Here is a 20,010-nt window from a genome sequence, read left to right as displayed (position 1 = left end):
TTTCAGGGGGACTATCCCTCACCCTTGCTTGCGCTGCCTGTGACAGTAATTGTTTGATTTTGTTGCCATCTTGTTTTCCACTCTATAGGGGTATGATATGGAAGATGCCATGATCATAAACAAGTCTTCACTGGAGAGAGGTTTTGGCCATGCTAGCATCTATAAAACAGAAGAGATTAATCTTAGGAATAAGCTTGGAGAGTCAAGGCACGGGAGAGTGGCTGCTGTGTTTGGTAAGTAAGATGGTGATGGAGAGGGGGTGGGTTGTTGGTGAGGGGGTTCAGGGAAGTGGTTTTGGTCATGGTGATCATCATCTATAAAACAGAAGAGATTAACCTTAGGAATAAGCTTGGAGAATCAAGGCACGGAAGAGTGGCTGCTGTGTTTGGTAAGAAAGATGGTGATGGTATGGTGATGGAGAGGGGAAGGGATGATTGGTGGGAGGAGCAAAGCTGATAGAGGGGTATAGTGGTGGAGATGATGGTCATAATCTGTAAACAGAAGAGATTAACCTTAGGAATAAGCTTAGAGAATCAAGGCACGGAAGAGTGGCAGCTGTGTTTGGGAAGTGAGATTGTGATGGGACAGTGATGGGATGATTGGTGAGAGGAGCAAAGCTGATAGAGGGGTATAGTGGTGAAGATGATGGTCATAATCTGTAAAACAGAAGAGATTAACCTTAGGAATGAGCTTGGAGAATCAAGACACGGAAAGTGGTAGTGTGTTTGGTAAGTAAGATGGTGATAGGGCTGGGATGGGGCTTTTAGTGGGGGCAGTGCTATTATTGTTTGTGGTGGAGATGGCAGTCATCATCTATAAAACAGATGACGATAATCTTGGGACCAAGCGAGGAGGATTGAAACATGGACTGGTAGCAGCTGTGTTTAATAATATGAGGAGGGGATGGTGATGGAGATGGGGTGGGGCTGCTAAGCTGGTAATGAAGATATGGAGCCAAGTAGTAGGTCATTTTTATCTACATTTTTTTGCGATATGGATACCACCATACCTTTTAGAATTATCCAAGCAGGTATGGTCCCTGTGTGCTGTATGCTGTTGTAATGCCCCCAATACTGGCTGCTCATTTGTGTATTGTCAAGCATGTTGTGTCACAAACTGATTTTTTTTCACTTTGATCGATTATTATATAATTACTTCCATTTTGTCGGGAAAGTTTGAATATTGTTTCTCCCTATGACAGAATTACGTCATGGCTTAAAAAACAACAATGATCCCCCCCAAAAAAAGGAAAAAAAAGTAAGATACATGTGAAAAGTCCTCTCAATCCATAATTATTATTAGTATATATTATGATGGCATTTTCTTGTTGGTAATATACCTTACCTTTTTATTTTGATTATGCTTATGCACTGCCTTATAGGTTGTGATATTACTGACCCTCGAATCAAAGGATGTATAGACAAAGATGGCTTTCCCCCAATCGGTACAGTGCTACATGAAGGAGACCCATACTATGCGTAAGTCAAACTTTCTTGTTTATGATGTAAAGATGAACTTTGATTCTACTTATTCTAGTTTTTACCATTTTTGGTAATCCTCATTCCGATATTGAGTGGTAATCACATTTACAGTGTATTTACATTTATTACATAATGTCTGCTGATCGATGGCAAGGAAAATCTATGATGAACCTTAATATTCATCATTCTCTGATTTGTTTAAAACTATTAGATATTGTAGCTCATATACTAGGAAAGGGTAGGATATACACTTCACTCCATCATCAGCTATGTTTTTTTTTTTGATAAAGTTAATTCATGTCTTTAATCTTTGACAAGCTTTTAAAACTTAACTCTATTTGGAGCATTGTAGCACATTGGATTAGTCTCCTGGCTATGAAAATGCTGGTAGTGGGTTCAAATCCCAATGGTGATGCTGATGATGATGATGCACAGCATTTGTATAGCGCCATATATCTGTCAAAGGCACATTTTTGGAGGAGCTAGCCAATCTGGGTCGCGTAGAAGGGCAAGCACACAGAACTGTGACCCAAAGGTCTCTCCTTCCGATATACTGTACAAGTGGAAATTTTCGCGATGTGGAAATTTTCGCGGCAAGATCGGCGAGCCCGAATTAAAAAACACGCAAATTTATGAGCATCAATTTTAATGCAAGTTTTGAACCGCGGTTCAATTGCGTGTATCGTTTTGGCAAAGAGATTGCATAATTTGACCTAGAGAGGGCGGCATTTAAACAAGAAGGCTTGAGCTCCAAAATCATATGCACCGTGATAATTCGTTCCAAAGCAATGCGATAACTTTTTAACAGTCGCAGATCGGTATTTAAATTATGATTTTGGTTGAAATATAAATTGCTTACATGCTGTTTGATTGGTGAATGTTTAGATCTGTTTAGTTTCTAAGAAGACGTTGGGTCGATCGCACATGTCTGTTGATTGATCCCAAGCACTTTGAATAGCCGTAATCCTCCCGGTCCTTACCTGGTGCTCGGCCGTCCATACCAGGCCAGCAGCTAGCAGCGCCTCCGTTTTGCCTTCCCCGATGTCCGCCCCACAAAGAAAAGTTGCGCTAAATGTCACAAAAGCTCAAGATTGGATCAAAACAATGCTTAATTATGCCGCTTTAGAGCTAGAATTATGATCAGAAAAACAAAATTTTGTTCCTGAAATGTTAATTAAAACCATTCACAGATGGGCAAGAAGGAAGTGACTTTGTGTTTATGGAGTGTGCAGCGCGAATTCAAGAACCCGCGAAAATGTTTTGAAGCCGCCAAGCGCGAAAAATTAATCCCGCGAATATAAAAGCGTTTACAGTAACTGATTGGGGGAATGCAGGTGGACCACTACACCGGGGTTTCCCCCTACTCTTATTCAAATAGTGCAGTGGGTTCTTAACGTGCAAAGGTGGTGACTCTCCTCTACAAGGGGACTCCATTTAATGTCCTATCCGAGGGACGGGGTGTTTTTCACTGTAACATAGCCTGCATCTATGAAACGGGAGAGACGTTTACACACAACGCACTGGCTTCTGTCATCTGCCCGGGGTGGACTCGAACCCACGATCTTTGGTTCGACAGGCAGACACTTTACCGACTAAGCCAACTTCGCTCTCAAATTTTCTTCAGCAAGAAATTAATCCACATTGTGCTGCACTCAACCCAGGTGAGGTATATGGGTACCTGGCAAGAATTTCCTTCTTGAAATGCTTCTGAGCTGTAAAAGACTGCCTGGCTAAAGCCGAGGTAAGGGTTTCCAAATCCTTTGGAAACACAAAGGGACGTTTTATCATAATGTGATATGCGTTATGCAAGAACTAACTCAATTCAATATAATTTATCGTTTATTTCATTTAATACAGTTACACCAGGCTTGATTCAGGTCAGACCAAGGTCGAGAAGTACAGAGGGTCTGAGGTCGCGGTGGTAGATAATGTCAAGGTCACAGGGGGTTACCTTGGTAACCAAGTCTGTCAGAGAGCGTTCATACAACTTAGAATACAGGTATGGTGGATCTCACTAATAAGGTATGGAATGGTTGGCGGTTGTAAAACAAGGGTTTAGTATGCTTTACATCCAAATGCTCATTTTTCTCAATTCTCATTTCAGTTCTTGAACTGCTCAACCATGATGATTTGAGAGCATTACAACTTTCAAATGAACTAGAAAACAGAGACAAGTCATTTCAGGAATTTTCTTTTGTTAGGGGACCATATTTCATGGAATTGCCCAATAATTTCTTTTTAATGAAAAAATCAGTTAATAATTGATTATTATAAATTCGTTTGTAAATCGATATTTAATGATCTCTTCCACATATTGGGTGTGGTTTTCGTGAAAATGACAGCAAAACCTGAATATTTGATATGTTCAGAAATCTGGGATCTAAAATGTCATTATATTTTACACATGTAAAAACTGTTTGGATTATTTTTTAGATGATGATGATAATAGCTGGATTTATATAGTGCCTTTTTCTAGAGGATACAAAGTGGAGCTTTTCATTATATTTGTGGATACTAACATATATATTTCAATTAAAAATAAATTATTTGTGAGTATGATAAACTTGAAAATATTTATTTCCCTCAATTCCTCCAGAGGAATCCAATCATTGGGGACAAGTTTTCTAGTCGTCATGGTCAGAAGGGTGTATGCAGTCAGCGATGGCCGACGGAAGATATGCCTTTCACTGAGAGCGGGATGACGCCCGATATCTTATTCAACCCTCATGGATTCCCTTCTCGTATGACAATCGGTAAGAAGTAAAATCAGACCTGGGCCCCGACTTATAAAGAGTTACGATTGATCCGATCAATCTAAATTGTATGGAAATCCATCCATGCCATGATTTTTTCTTCAGGAAATTTGCACAATCTCCTTAGTAAACAAAGAAATTCACACTGAATCTTCAAGAGAATGATGAATGTATCAATATATATCATATCTAGAAAATATTTTGAACAAATTTGCATTTTAGATGTTGATGGCTGTCCATAGTTGTGATTGATTGGATCAATTGCAATTCTTTGTAAGATGGGGCCCAGATATATGTGGGCCATCCTGGGAAAATGGGTATTATAGGTGAAATTTTGGATTTTGGTTTTTTTATGTTTTCTGGTACATGGACACATGTACAATGTGTATACAAAATATTAGAGTCTAATTCATATTTAAATTAGAGATATGGCCAATTGAATCAGGGGTACCCCCCCCCCCTGCCTGGCCGTTTGGGTCGTCATGGTAGTCGGGCTTATTATTCATCTTTTCATGATAGGGAAATATTGGTTATTTTGTAACGCCCAACATACCTGGCATAGGCGAGGTGATCTTTTGTAGTGCAGACATAATTTTTATATATACACAGCTAGGCGAATACAATAAAACATATTATTCTACATATTAAACCACACCCACACTAGAACCCACACCCACACACTCACATTACATGCAAAAAAACCCTTATGGAGACTATTTGTCATACTATATATAGTTCGTCATAGCGCGTAGTTTTAACATGAGAGGAGTTTCCCAGATCCAATGACCAGGGGAAGATGGGGTTGGGTTATTCATCTGATTTTTTTGTTGTTGGGGGGGAGGGGCAGCTTATCATTTTTTTCGGGTGCCCACCCCCACAGGCGCCGCAGAACATTTTTTTGAAAATGGGAGGGGCTGTCCATGCAAAAAAAAAATCACAATCATATGGTAATTTTTTACATGTTTATACATGCGTTCTGGGGAAAAAAAGTGGGGCCAAAGCCCCTGCTTACCTCCATCCTAGATTTGTCCCTGCCCTTAACCCCCCCCCAAAAAAAAAAGACACCACCATGCTGTTTGTCCATACTTCACTTTCTCGCAAAGTAAAATCTAAAGAAAATCATGCTTAAGCTTTGGAAAATAACCACAAACAAAATTCAATTTTGCAAAACCAAGTTTTTTCGGTGGCAATACACAATAGTGAAAAGCTGATGCGAGCTACATTTCATAAAGATTTAATATGACAGCAACTCTTGATGAAATATCAACTTTCATTGAACTAGCGAATCAGGAAGCAGAAGGTTCACTGTTTTCATGGTAGTTTTCATTCGAGCAAGGGATCATATCCATATTTAATGAAATGGGCCACATTTGGTTTCTTTTTAGGGATGGGGTAGTCATGAAAATATATTTCACAAATTGCTGCCAAATTATCTGGATCACTGAAGGATTTTTTTTAGGTCACTTCGTTTGAAAAGAAGAATAAAACTGTGCATAAAAACTTGGCTCCACATATTAATACGACAGGTATTATAACTAACAAATACTCACAAATACATAGTCATCTTTTCTCTGCTACACTCTGTACACGTGTGTAATGATATGCGTTGTAAACATCTTATGCTTGAATAAAAAAATAATATCAGAGTTTAATTCTTGATATGGAAGAGACTACATACATTTACTCTCTTCTATGCAGCAGTATTAGCAAAACTGTGCATCGCTCTCCACTGTCCAAATTTGCACTAAAAATTATATAAAACACGATAATCTCTCCTTAGTGTGTGTGTTTAACATTATCACAAACTTCTTAATACAGCAGCAAACTTACCACATTTCAATTTTCTACAATGACATCCTTCTAATGGGTTAGCAAACGTTACAAATTAAGTTTAATTTTTTTATCGAAAAACTTCAGAGTTTGTTCATTCAAAGTAAAACATGTATTCATTGTTCAATTTCCTCTCCTACGGGGGAGGCCGCGAGGTGCCTTGTCCTCATCTAAGATCTTTCCATATATCATATTCCCTCTATTTGGAAAATCCAGTTGATAGCTTATCTGGGAGTATCTGAGAGACTATGTCAGCAGGGTTCACCAAAGGGGATAATTTTCTTCCTCTGCATTGTTTGCTTTCTTCATGTTCCAGTCTTAAAAATGCCACGTTCCGATGACTCAAATCTACATGTTTGATGAATGCAATTGAAAAGTTCACCGATATTAATGTGTTATAAAAACAGTCACATTACACTCTCATTTCTTCATGATTCATGGACATATTTTATCAACAACATGATATTTAAAATACATTAACTTTTCACTCTTTGGCTTTGTGTAAATGTTACTTGTATTTCTAATAAAGGTGGAAGTACTCCCTGATGTCATATTTTTCTACCAAAAAAAGATTTAACTATTGTTGGGTAAAAAAATCCCTCCAAAATTCATGAGATGTTCATATTTAAATGTTTAATTTGATATATCACTTGCAAAAAGCTTTCTCTGCATGAGCTTTTATCCAAATTCTATTTATTTTTTTCATTTTTTATTGTTTTTATCATTTTATATTTTTTTATATTTTCCATAATTCTAGATTTCATGTACTAATAGTGGTAAAATAAATTTTAAAACAAGATCTTATAAAACGGCAATTGATTCGTGGAAAAATCGGTTACAACTGACATGATAAAGTAAAAACTGGCACACTATTTCCATATAGAATATGGATAAAGCATGGAAAGCTACCTGAAGCTGTGGTAATGGTGAATCCCATAATAGAGTCTTAAAGTACTTCTTGAAGGGCTGCTGTCAGCTGTATGTTGGTTCTGAGATGTCTTGTCCTCACTGCACTAATATAGTTGCTCTGTAGATCCCGTGCCTTTAACATGTTTAACACAACGAAAGAAAACAAGGCCAATTAGTTAACAAATTTTCAGAGTTAAAGTTTATTTAAAAAAAAAACACTACTTAAGAAAAAAAACAAAAAAAAAACAAGTAAAACTATAATTTATTTTTATTTTCAAAAATATGTCTTTTCATTTTTTTAAATAATATTGAATGATTTTGTGTAGAAAGTTGGCGAACCTCATGTAATGTAGCTCGACCAGATTGTAGACAAAAATAAGAAATACCCCCCACACCCGCCCCCAAAATATATTGTTATTTTTGAATAAATTTCTTATAAATTGTGACAATCTGTTTTCTAGTTATAATTTCGATATCATTTGCACAGCTTTGGTGAAGCTCATACCAAATAGACCCCACCCCCTCCGAAAAAAAAAAAAATTTGAAATCAGAAGTCCGACAAATAAGAATTTTGTTAGAAGAGGGGATTTGAAAAATGTCCATAATTAACCGATTTAAAAGGGTACTCCGAGCTGAAAATAATTTCATCAAATGTAAGCAAATGCTGCAAATTTCATCAAAATCTGATAACAACTAGATCTAAAAGGGTTTTTCATGCATTATAAAAACAGTTATATGCACGTCTTAATAAATATTCGTTAGATGGGCTGATGATGACACCCCACTTTAACTTTTCTTATAACAAAACATGAAATCATACTTGTTTTATTTGGTCATACGTGTGTGAATGATATGTCACCTTTTTGCATTAATTAATATCTAGTCTTGGAGGGGGGGGGGATAGAACAAACATAATTTCATGTAACAAGGTGAGACATCTTTGCATCAGTTTGTCAAGTAAATTCATAAAAACATGCATAGAACTGTTTCACCGAAATCCATATCTTTAAATTATCATAGCTCTTTTACTCCTTGTCCAATTTTGATTTTTTTTATATAGGCCTACATTTCTTACAAACTTGTTGCATGTGATAGATTTAACTTAAATGGTTACAAGTATGTAACGAAGGCCTATCTAAGTACGTGCAGATCTAGATCTAGTTGATAGCCTAGGCATACATAAGTTAGATCTTAAAAAGGCCGTCAAAGTCCCGGACAAATACCGCGAATCGCTGCAGCAGTCGCATGTAATTTGACGTTTAAAGTCGTTCCTAAAAAAGCTCTCTCTCGATCGATCCACATAAACACGCAACACAAAATTCACATTCACGTGTTTAGTTGCCATGTTCCTCGCATCGCAATTATCAATGAATTTAACCAAACAACTCAATCTGCAACATAATTTAACTTACCTTCATGGATTTCAGCCAAGGGAATTAAATTCAATCAACATGTATCCGAACCCGCCACCAAATATATCGAGCCGATATCCACAGTTCTGAAAAATAAAAATGCGCCTGACATTTTTTTTTATTTCCCGCGGGTTGTTTGTTTTGTTTTTCCTCGCGACGCGCGCCAGACAAAAGTTTGATGACACGCGTATTTAAATGACGTCCTAGCGCATTTATTGTCTCTCACCAATAGTCTGGTTATTGCGCGACGCCACACATATTATACTTCATTGTATTAACATATCAGTCACAAAACGTACAAATAATTAGGAATCATGATTACAAAAGCAAAATATATGACCATGCCCACCATGCGTATAAAGGAAAGTAATTGGACAAAGGCAAAACTAACATGAATCAATAATTTTGAAAAGCACAGCTATTAAAACACTCATATAAAAGATGCTCCACCTTTCAAAGATATTCAAGCTGGCACAGGTTCCATATCAATTTTGAAAACATATACCTTGAAAATTATCGAAGGATGTTTGCGCTTTGTGAAAAGAATGTATAGGTTAATGATTTTTTTTCTTTCTGTGTTTTGCCTCTATCTTGATATTCCGGCTTGTTTTTAGTGTGCCTATCAAAATGATTTCTGCAACAATACTCTCTTTGATATAACCAGGTATGATGATAGAGAGTATGGCAGGCAAGTCAGCATCCCTTCATGGTCTGTGTCATGATGCAACACCCTTCACATTCTCAGAGGAACAACCTGCTGTGGATTACTTTGGCAAGCTTCTAACTGCTGGTAAATAGTCTTTAATATTGCATGATAAGATTTTTGAATGCTGATGGTAAATAGTTATTAATATCAGGTATGGTAAGTCAGCAGCCCTTCATGGTGTATGTCATGATGCTACGCCCTACACATTCTCAGAGGAACAACCTGCTGTGGATTACTTTGGCAAGCTTCTCACGGCAGGTAAATAGTCTTTAATATTGTATGGTATGAAGATCTTGGCATGTTGCTGGTTGGTAGTTATTGATATCAGGTATGGTAAGTCAGCAGCCCTTCATGGTCTATGTCATGATGCTATGCCCTTCACATTCTCAGAGGAACAACCTGCTGTGGATTATTTTGGCAAGCTTCTCACTGCTGGTAAATAGTCTTTAATATTGCATGATAAGATTTTTGAATGCTGATGGTAAATAGTTATTAATATCGGGTATGGTAAGTCAGCAGCCCTTCATGGTCTATGTCATGATGCTACGCCCTTCACATTCTCAGAGGAACAACCTGCTGTGGATTACTTTGGCAAGCTTCTAACTGCTGGTAAATAGTCTTTAATATTGCATGATAAGATTTTTGAATGCTGATGGTAAATAGTTATTAATATCAGGTATGGTAAGTCAGCAGCCCTTCATGGTCTATGTCATGATGCTACGCCCTTCACATTCTCAGAGGAACAACCTGCTTTGGATTACTTTGACAAGCTTCTCACGGCAGGTAAATAGTCTTTAATATTGTATGGTATGAAGATCTTGGCATGTTGCTCGTTGGTAGTTATTGATATCAGGTATGGTAAGTCAGCAGCCCTTCATGGTCTATGTCATGATGCTATGCCCTTCACATTCTCAGAGGAACAACCTGCTGTGGATTATTTTGGCAAGCTTCTCACTGCTGGTAAATAGTCTTTAATATTGCATGATAAGATTTTTGAATGCTGATGGTAAATAGTTATTAATATCAGGTATGGTAAGTCAGCATCCTTTTATGGTCTATGTCATGATGCTACACCCTTCACATTCTCAGAAGAACAACCTGCTGTGGATTACTTTGGCAAGCTTCTCACGACAGGTAAAAAGTCTAGATATATGGACTGCTATGAGTGGCATGGTTGATTCTAGCGGCTCAAGGTGACCACAATGCGATTATTCCCAAAGACATGGTCTGGCCGGTGCGGTACCCGCTAGCCGAAAACCAAAAAAACTTTTGCCAACGGTTTCATTTTCATCTCCAGTTATTTCCCTTTTGTTAAGATACCCACCATTGTTACATCTTTAAAATATCTTAATCTTGAAATGATAGGCACTTTATTATAATGGTGTTAAATCATATTCTTTGTTCTTCTTTGATAAAGGAGGGTATAACTACTATGGAACAGAGAGAATGTATAGTGGGACATCAGGGGTGGAGCTTGAAGCTGATATATTCATAGGCGTGGTCTACTATCAGAGGCTAAGGCATATGGTATCTGATAAATTCCAGGTAATTATACCAAAGATTATTTCATTCTCAAAAGATAATTGGAAGTGTTTTGGTGTAGTGCTTCTGACTCTCGCCTTGTAATCAGAGGGTCATGTGTTCAAATCCCACTGCAGCCTAGCGTCTTGTGACATAGTGTCAATTGACACTTTTGAACTCTCAACCCAGGTGTTAATGGGTACGCTGTAGGATGCACAAGCCTAGCGGTAGGCTTTCCTATTGAGTTCGAAAACTCTTGTTGGAATGCTCCCCAGGGAGTGGAGAAAGTGCATACATTATGTACGGGCTTGCAAGCCAATATCCAATGCCTGGGGTAATAATATTTCTATACATGGCAAATTTCCTTGATTTTGATTGGGAGTGAAGCAAAGTTCCTGTGGTAACTGCTGGATAAATAGTTATTTTTCTATAGCGCTTACCACACTTTGTTTCTAAGCACTTTACATTTCAATAATTATTATCATGGTCATGGGATCCTAGTATGCCTGCACACAATTTATGCACTTTCTCCACACACTGAGGGGGGTATATCAGATAAAATATCCAACTAGTCTTTTAATAGAATGCTTCCTTGATGTATTAAGTACTATGCTATTGTAAATTTAGAATATTCCTAATACAATAATACCATAAGTTATTAAATTCATCTTTACTGTCTTTGTATTTTGACAAGGTGAGGTCGACCGGACCGGTGGATATCTTAACCCACCAACCGGTGAAAGGAAGGAAGAGGGCTGGAGGTATACGCTTTGGTGAGATGGAGAGGGACTCACTTCTAGCTCATGGAACATCGTTCCTTCTTCAGGATAGACTGCTCAACTGCTCTGATAAAAGCTTGGTAAATACATGTATGTCATGGTGATGGTGCTGGTGATGGCAGCGGCGGTGGTGCTGTAGTTGGGATGATGATGATGGTGATGATGATGATGGTGATGGTGGTGATGGTGATGATGGTGATGATGATGATAATGTTGATGAGAATGGTGATGTTAATGAGGATGGTGGTGATGATGATTACCTGGGCTTTAGCTGGGCTGCCTAGGCGCTCAAGCATTTAAGGAATTTCTTCCTACCGGGTACCCATTCATCTGAACTGGGTTGAGTGCAGCACAATGTGGATAAATTTATTGCTGAAGGAAATTTTGGCATGGCTGGGATACGAACCAAAGACCCTCTGTTTCATGTTTATGATAATGATCATCATCATCATCGCCCTCATCATATTGATGTTAGTGAAATATAGTGGTTATGGTGTGAATGATGAAGACAGTGAAAATCGTGATTGATGATGATGATAATTGTTAATGACACTTAGATTAGCTTATCAGTATTGCTGATTCATTTGGAGATTGATATGATACAATGAGTTAACACTTTCTCCTTATTCAAACTCTTATCAATTAAGTAGTACTCTAACAATATATTTATGCTTCCAAACCTTTCCACTATCCACTCTACAGACGAGGATATGCACCAAGTGCGGGACACTCCTTGGCATCCACCTGGAAAAGCTCAGTGACCGGTCATCGGACGGAAAGATGGACCTCCAAGACATGCTGTCCAGTGCCCAGAGGAAGTGGGTCTGTGCGTCGTGTGATACCTCAGACAGCATTGAAACCATCACCGTGCCATATGTCTTCCAATACCTGGTGGCTGAACTTAGCGCCATGAATATCAAGGCAACACTGGAAGTGAAGTGAGCAGGACCGACGTTGCCAATTTGAACAATGGTCAGCACACATGATTTGCTAATTCATGTATATGCTATGGAGCCGAACCAAGCAGAGCTTATGCTTCCATTTAAACCCATTCAAGCCAATGTGAGGATGAACGGCATTGTTGAGTTAAGTCCTTTATAGTTGAGTCCTTTATGACAGAACTCAGAAATGATCTATGAGAATTGAACTAGCAAGAAATGGATTGTCAGTTTGAACCTGTCTTTCCAAATTTAGCAATATTACCTTGTTGATATTCTGAAGTTCCCCCAACACCCAGATTTGGTTGTTGTTTGCAACAGGTTACTCAAGTTCCGTTGAAGGTATCGTCTAGAGCACTGCTAATGCATCTGTGTTTGTATCTTTGAATATGACCTTTGGTGAGCAAAGAATCCAAGGGATCAATGTCAGAAAATGACCTTACTGATATTTCGAATATGAATGTATCTGTTAGGAACCTTGTCAATAATCCCCATTGCTTTCTTTGTTGTTCTTTCTGTGTGCGTTCTTTTCACCCTGAAGAGCGTTTCGTGAAAGGACTTGTCAGACGTGTTATCTGGCAAGTCCAGTGTCCAGTCCAGTGACAGTTACTGTCGCAATATTGTATCTCAGCCAAACGAAATCAAGAAAAGCTGTCAGATCCGACAATTTATCAGGCAAAAGTGTTGATGAAGTACTCCCCTGAATGCTCTTCCATTTTCAAATTCGCCTTTGGTGCCACCGTGCCGTTGAAAATACACTGTGTCCCAGAAAAAATTAAACCGGAATTCCCATATCTCTTTTCTTCAAAGGCAAATTAATTATGATATTCAATTTATATCATCATATAATTCAATTATTCCTCTACATTTTGATACCTAATATGCGACAAACACTTCACGCATTAATGAACAAGACGAGTTTGAAATTTAGATGTAAAGATCAGGTTGCGCAGAAAAATTGGACAAGATTGGTTTGTGATACAACAACCGTGCTTATTCGACGATTAGCTCATTAGCATTTCTTTTGTATTCTTTGTGAAGTTACTGTCACTGATCCCTGAAATGCTAGTCTATAAGATTTTTATGTAAGTTTCTGCGCAAATCATTTCTGGTAGGCCTTTATATTTATTGTTTGTAATCTGCCATGTGTGAATGATTTTCTAAGCTGTTGGTCTAAAATTAAAGATGAGTTTCCACTCTTACCATGAGTATCAAATTTATAGTAAAAACATATTTCATAATTGAGAAATTTATCTCTGAAAACAGGTTTCCTTTTTTTGTGGGACGCACTGTGTAAAGTAACATTTATTGAAAAGAAAGTTCACAGAAGAATGACAAAGCATGTGACAGGGGACTATGTACAAGGTCCCTTCTTCCATCATTATGTGATATAATGCGGTAAACTAAATGTATGGCAAATCGTTTTGCATGAATGCCACTTTAAAGGCACCGTGTCTTTTCATAGCGGCTTTCCTACATACAATAACCAATTCTCACACTTCTTAGCCAAAACTATGGGTTTTGACTTTGATGAAGGTCACTGAGGTAGTCTTGCGCGAAAAAGACACGGCTCTGAGCCTCAGACAATTGACATGGTGCCTAAAAATGTCAGCAGATATACATTTCACTAAATTAGAGTTCAGTCGCATTCACTCCATTTGACAAGTTTGGTGTGAAAGAATTTTAGAACCAAGTAACGATCATCTGCAAAAGATTTTAGTTAAAATCAGTTTTAATCTTAAATTATAATGTGAACAATTTTAGTTCTTATTTTGCAACTGATTGCTTGAATATTAAAACTAAATTAAGAGGAAAGTTTTGCTATTCTTTCCACAGAATAATATTTTAAAGTATATTTTATTTTCTATGCACAGAGTGTATGTCACAAAATACTACAGAAAAAGTATCATTGATATATTAAATAGTGTATCATGTGTGACTAAAAGGGAGAGTTATACCTCAGTCACATTTGCTCTACGGCAGCCGTACGGCGAGTCGAAAACAGCCATTTCAACATTTTTTGTACCAGCTACATAATTGGCGGTTTGAATGAAACAACTGTTTTTGACTCGCCGTACGGCTGCCGTAGGGCAAATGTGACCGAGGTATTACTGTGCAAGGCACAAAATTATTGAATATTTGTGTACATGAGTCTTTTATTAAAAGTCTTACAAAATCATTATGATCATGTTTTTCATTTTGAACAAATAAAATACTTTGTACTAAATGAGTAAAAAAGAGTTTGAATATTTTTATTTGAGTTGGTGTTCCAGTTGTGGACAGTGATGATGATGATGATGGTGACGATGATGATCATTATGGTGACGATGATTGTGGTGATGATGAGTGATGAGTATGATGGTGGTGATGATGTGGGTGATGATGATGACGATGATTAGGATGATGAGGAGGATTAGAATGATGATGAAGAAGATGATGGTGACAAGGAGGAGGAGGAGGATGGTAATGGTGCTGGTGATGATGATGATGTTTATAGTAGTGATGGTGACATTGTAATAATACTAATAATAACGTCATATTTACCCAGGGTAGCCAATTCGCTTCTGAAAACTACCCAGCAGGTTCTGCTGAACATGACAATGCTACCATCACCCGGCCTTAGCTGGGATGCCTAGGCGCTCAAGGATTCGAGTTTTTTCTTCCTATTGGGTAACAATTTAAAAATGTAGAGAAACGCCTTGTCAAAGGACACGAATGCTGTTGTAGGGTTCGAGCACCGGACCTCGTGGTTCATAGTCCAGACACTTGCCCACTCTGTATATTCAGTTGATATAATGATGGATTTGATAATGATGTTGAGGGAGAATAGGCGTATACTATTAAAGAGAGCAGTTCACGAGAATACAATACCAATTTACACTCAAAATATTTATTCATAGAAAAAAATTGTTTTACACGTAGTTTGCTTTCTGTCAAACTTATTTACAAAGTAACAATAACGGTGTTCAAAATAAACATTTTTTTTTCATCTCCAAACATTTTGATTCATAAATGATTTCATATACTCGAAATACAGAACAAGACGATTATACACAGTCATGCTTCAGCCAAGAGCTGGAATGTTATAATTTGCATGGGTACACAAATGAATTCAAAAAAAAATAACATTCATATAAAATATCGGTACATTATTCAATTTTCTCTGTCATAACGTAAACCATTCCATGTTAATAAACAAGGGGAAAAATCATGGAAATTAGAATAACGCGACAGATCATGGCTTGATCTTAAAAGGCATCCACTGAAATAATGAATGGGTTATAGTTTTATTCTGCTGCTCTTAAAGCTTGATTAGTCTCTGCCTAGCTCGATAACATCGATCATAATTCAAGCGTGTGATGTCGGTCAACGTGATCGAATCCATCAGAATATTTGACAATGATGAGCTGATCAAAGCTCGATTTGATCACGAGTTCTTGGGGTCGGTCATTTTCTTGAGGTAAGCGATCAAGTTGGCCTTGTCCTCGTCCTTTCCTTTCAGATCGCGGAATAAAAACTTTGTTCCAGGAATGTGAGGCTTCTCCAAGAAGTCAAAGAGGGTCTTATCATTCCAAATGATCCCTAGAATAAAAGTAAAATAAATTAAATATGTTAATTCGATATATTACGCCAACTGCAGGTGTGTCAATTTCATTAGGAGCTGGAATGTTTTTTTTTTAATTATTATTATTTGTTTAATACTTCCAGGAGTATTTGAGCCTCCTGTTTAATTTCTTCATTTCTCCCTAATACACATCTCATCTTTTACTTTTTCTGTTTGTTTTCTTCTTATCTTTTCACATATTCATTCAACTTCAAGTGATGCCCTTTGTTCATTGCGATACATTTTAAAAATAGGTATTTCAATTATGACTTTCAAGATATATTTTCTTAATAACCTGGGCAAGACACATTTCCACCTCTCCATTATTAATGATAGCATGCTGGTGCAGTCTGCCAACAGCCCTTTCAAAAAATTAAACTATAAAATCACAAATCCCCCCCCCCATTTTTAAATAATTGATCTGTACACTAAATTTTATCCAATGATACTTTCAAAATCACAGTTATGGCACCAGGGTGTATTTTGATAGGGAACAAGACTAGCCACAGATGAGTTTGAACTTTTACGTGGATATTATTACCCCAGGTTAGACCTCTTATTTTTGGTCTGTTTTCCCTCATTTTTCTCCCTCGTTTTTCGATGTTCTCTCTTCCTTTCTTCAGTATACGGGGGGGGGGGATGTAGGGGCAGCGCCTGCGGACCCCTCGTCAACCCTGCCCCCCCCCCCGAGGGCGCTGCCCCTCTGCCCCTGCATGAAGAAAACCATAAATCTCACCTTTCTTTTCATCCGATTCCACAAAAGCAAAACCCTCGATCGTGTTGGCCTCTCTGCCCCATAACGCCATTAAATTAGGCCCAGCCCTATGTTCTCCAGTCGTGTCGATGTCATGGCAACCGGCACAGTGTTCTCGGAAGATTTCGGCTCCTTTCTCGGGATCGCCCGGAGGTATGACGTCATCGCTGGCAGCCATATCCAGTTTTTGATATGGTACTTTATTTCTGTGCAGATGAAAAAAAAATCGGCATTAATTATTCAATTTTTCCGTACAATTTTTGTGATCTGTTAATTAAATATACAGTCATATACTGTACATACAGAAAGGCAAATCGTACAAGGGCAGAATTGACTTATGTAAATGTCCGAGTATTGCAGCTCTACCAGATACAGGTACATATAGACTGGCCCTGGTACCATCATGTCACATATTCTTACGACGTATAAATGTTTTGCGGAGGGGGGGGGTGTAAATTGTTTTTGAAGAAACTCAAAAGCGAGTGAGCGAAGCTACCGCGAGTTTGTCATTGAGAGGCTTTAGCATTTTCTAAAATGAAATCAATGGATTTCGCGCTCACTTAAAAAAAAATTGTGAACATTTTTAGTAAAAAGATAAAAATTTATCGAAGGGGAATAACTGCCCCTGCCGCTGTTGATTCACCGTTTTTCGACAAAGGCTTCTTTGTTATGCAAAGCTTTTGAGAAAAAAAAAAGATTATCAGCGTTAAAGAAAGCTTCTGCGAAGTGATTGCTAAAATACCCCAAACGCGGGGTTGGTGATTCAAACTTACGGATATTTCTTTCCAAAAAAAATTACGTGGCACCTCTGTATCGAAATGCCTTGCTTTAAAGGCAGAATTAAAGAAATCGCAAATAATGATATATCAGCATGCATCAACATGGTAAAAGATCTTCTATAAAGACTAGTAATTATCTACGGTTTATCACATGTAACTTGTCTGGACTTACCAAAATATTCTGAATGCGATATTATGCTATGGACAGTGTGTAGAGTCGAGTAGAAGTTACCAAGTTATTTTATGATCAATTTCTATAAACACATATATGCGGCGCGCGCCTCGAAATTATTTTCTTCTTTATCACAATGATATCACGTTGAACTTTGAATGTGGTTGGGGAGGGGTGGTGGGGAGAAGCTTTTAAAATCGAACTTTGCCTCCGTTGCATCAAGGGGGGGGGGGGGTGGGGGCGGAAAGATGATTGAAGCCGGGGGAGGGATGCGCTCAGATTTGAAAAGGGTGCAGGGTCGGTATGCGGCCCAAAAATCTGAAACCATTTACCGTTGAGAATTGAAATAAGGGGCTCAAGAAGTCCCTCTGCAAATGGTAGTGCTTGGAAACTGGAATTTAACATGATATCGCGGACTTGAGAACTGGCGCCTGAAATGAGGGCGAGAATGGGTTAAGGAGTGAAATGATGTGCTTAGGAACAGCTAAAGTGGTCTTGAGGACTGACCTATATACTGCCATTATCATGGGTGTGCCCCCCCCCCCCCCCCCAGTGTGGAGAAAATTAAGGAGAAAAAAAAGTGAAAATTCAAAATGTATGGCGTGTGTTTTTAGTTTCCCAATAAGCGACCAGTTACATATATTCTACGTTATTATTCATTATATAAAATTCGTTGTTTATACGTTGTTTAAATGTCTTTGGTAATCCTTAAGAATTTAAAAATATATAACAGGGGCCGCGGAAGCGGGTTTTTCCAAAACCGTGTACAAAAACGTAAAAATGACTATATGATTGTGATTTTTTGCGTGGTCAGCCCCCCCCCCCCCAACTTTGAAAACCGTTCCGCGGCCCCTGTATAAAGATGCCAGGAACATATTATATACACTGTAGAGCGATATGAATATGACACCCGATCAGCACACATACGCACTGTTTATGATAATGTATTACTATACTTGAACTTTAACCCGCCGCGGCGGCTTTCGAGACAAGCCTGGCATCGAGCACGTAGGCAATATAACAATGGCAGTGGACGTGACAATAAGATTTGTTTCTTCAATCGCAAATATGTAAGCATGTACGTTATATACAAACAATTAATGTCTACAATACAATCTTCAGACGTATGGTACATGTTTACGTGTCCCCGCTTTGGCAAAAATATATATAGGCCCTATTAAGAAAAGAAGAAGTAACATTAGGCTATAAAAAAGGGAGACCGCGGAAACAACGCGCATAATTGCAGATATTGCACAATACAATAAATTCCCTCACTGGCTTCGGCAAATTTGGCTCCTTTGGAAAGAGATCATCATCTCATTCATGCCATAACAGTCACATCACTCTTCGAACCTTGCATGCCATAACAATGATATACATATACACCTGGCATATACATTCTCGTTCGGATGAATTCATGTTTGTGTTCCACAGTTATATGTCCATTATTTTAATAATGTTACATTGTCATGATTCGCACTTACCCCATTCTGCGATATTTCGTTGCTTCTAGAGCGCCTCGATTAGAATAGCTGCTGACAACGGCGCGTGCGAGTCTTCTCTCCTTAATAGCAGATCGCTTTCATTCCAGAGCGATCACGTATTCTGCTATTTTATGTGCAGAATAATAAATTTCAAGTAAGGAATAAATTCACCGGGCATGCATTGGAATGGGGAGACAGTATATGAGAAAATAATTATACGATTTTTGCTGGGCATGCTGGTGGGTAAGATATCTTTGACGCGATGGTGGATCAATGTATACTATCTTTTTACGACATTCCCCCGCTCAAATTTCACGCTATATATTGCCAATCTGAAATGAAAATAGAGGTAGGTATACCTCCTGGTATATGCAGGGGCCGCGGAACCGGGGGGGGGGGGGGGGGCTGGGGGGGCTTCAGCCCCCCCCACACTTTTTTCCAAAACCGTGTACAAAAACGTAAAAATGACCATATGATTGTGATTTTTAGCATGGTCAGCCCCCCCCCCCACTTTTGGCTCAGCCCCCCCCCCCCCCACTTTGAAAACCGTTTCGCGGCCCCTGATATGGGTGTTTTTTAAGGATCAAGGAAGATTTTAAGGAAGTTGAAATAAATAATGAGGGTTCAAAAATCTCACACGTACACCCAAACTCCTGTGGTGTGTTGGACGTTCAATAATGTGTATTCCTGAATAGACTGTTCTTTTCTTCAATTTTCAGAATATAACCTACTTGAATTCATCAAAACAGACCTAGGCATCAACATAATAATAATAATATTAGTAATATAACAATTATAATGATAATAATTATAATCATAATCATAATAATAATAACTAATACTAATACTAATAATAATGATAATGATAATAATGATAATAATAATAAT

General features: G+C 38.1%; 2 protein-coding genes and 1 long non-coding RNA gene across 4 annotated transcripts in view; 1 reads left to right on the top strand and 2 right to left on the bottom strand.

The window, feature by feature from the left end:
- The window catches only part of LOC129275014 (DNA-directed RNA polymerase I subunit RPA2-like), a 38,788-nt gene extending 24,209 nt beyond the window's left edge, over nt 1-14,579 (top strand). The window contains exons 19-27 of one of the 2 annotated variants that reach the window (XM_064108135.1): nt 89-233; nt 1,382-1,478; nt 3,339-3,480; nt 4,078-4,234; nt 9,050-9,175; nt 10,509-10,636; nt 11,307-11,471; nt 12,094-14,291; nt 14,435-14,579. In XM_064108135.1, the coding sequence (XP_063964205.1) occupies nt 89-233; nt 1,382-1,478; nt 3,339-3,480; nt 4,078-4,234; nt 9,050-9,175; nt 10,509-10,636; nt 11,307-11,471; nt 12,094-12,333 (1,200 nt within the window). In that variant the 3' untranslated portion in view covers nt 12,334-14,291; nt 14,435-14,579. Of the gene's footprint in view, nt 1-88; nt 234-1,381; nt 1,479-3,338; nt 3,481-4,077; nt 4,235-9,049; nt 9,176-10,508; nt 10,637-11,306; nt 11,472-12,093; nt 14,320-14,418 lie in introns of both variants that reach the window. The other variant, XM_064108136.1, reaches the window with a different exon arrangement.
- Nucleotides 5,958-8,617, bottom strand: LOC135156354 (uncharacterized). The gene is made up of 3 exons (XR_010295476.1): nt 8,386-8,617; nt 6,974-7,106; nt 5,958-6,412 (listed from the first exon to the last, which is right to left on the bottom strand). It is a non-coding gene; the product is annotated as an uncharacterized LOC135156354 (long non-coding RNA).
- Nucleotides 14,580-15,194: 615 nt separating the features above from the next.
- LOC129274508 (cytochrome c, somatic-like) lies at nt 15,195-19,473 on the bottom strand. The gene is made up of 3 exons (XM_064108137.1): nt 19,123-19,473; nt 16,670-16,893; nt 15,195-15,911 (listed from the first exon to the last, which is right to left on the bottom strand). The coding sequence occupies exons 1-3, from the start codon at nt 19,125-19,127 to the stop codon at nt 15,757-15,759; spliced, it is 384 nt and encodes a 127-aa protein (XP_063964207.1). The 5' UTR covers nt 19,128-19,473; the 3' UTR covers nt 15,195-15,756.
- Nucleotides 19,474-20,010: the final 537 nt, after the last annotated feature.

Source organism: Lytechinus pictus, chromosome 13 (genome assembly GCF_037042905.1).
Source record: "Lytechinus pictus isolate F3 Inbred chromosome 13, Lp3.0, whole genome shotgun sequence".
NCBI classification, from domain to species: Eukaryota; Metazoa; Echinodermata; class Echinoidea; order Temnopleuroida; family Toxopneustidae; genus Lytechinus; species Lytechinus pictus.
The sequence above is the reverse complement of the archived record's forward strand: the minus strand, read 5'-3'. Positions and strand labels throughout refer to the sequence as shown.

Coding starts and splice junctions, on each gene's coding strand:
- LOC129274508 (XM_064108137.1), bottom strand. Junction 15,912..16,669: donor GGAATCGGATGAAAAGAAAG/GTGAGATTTATG, acceptor CTTTTATTCTAG/GGATCATTTGGAATGATAAG.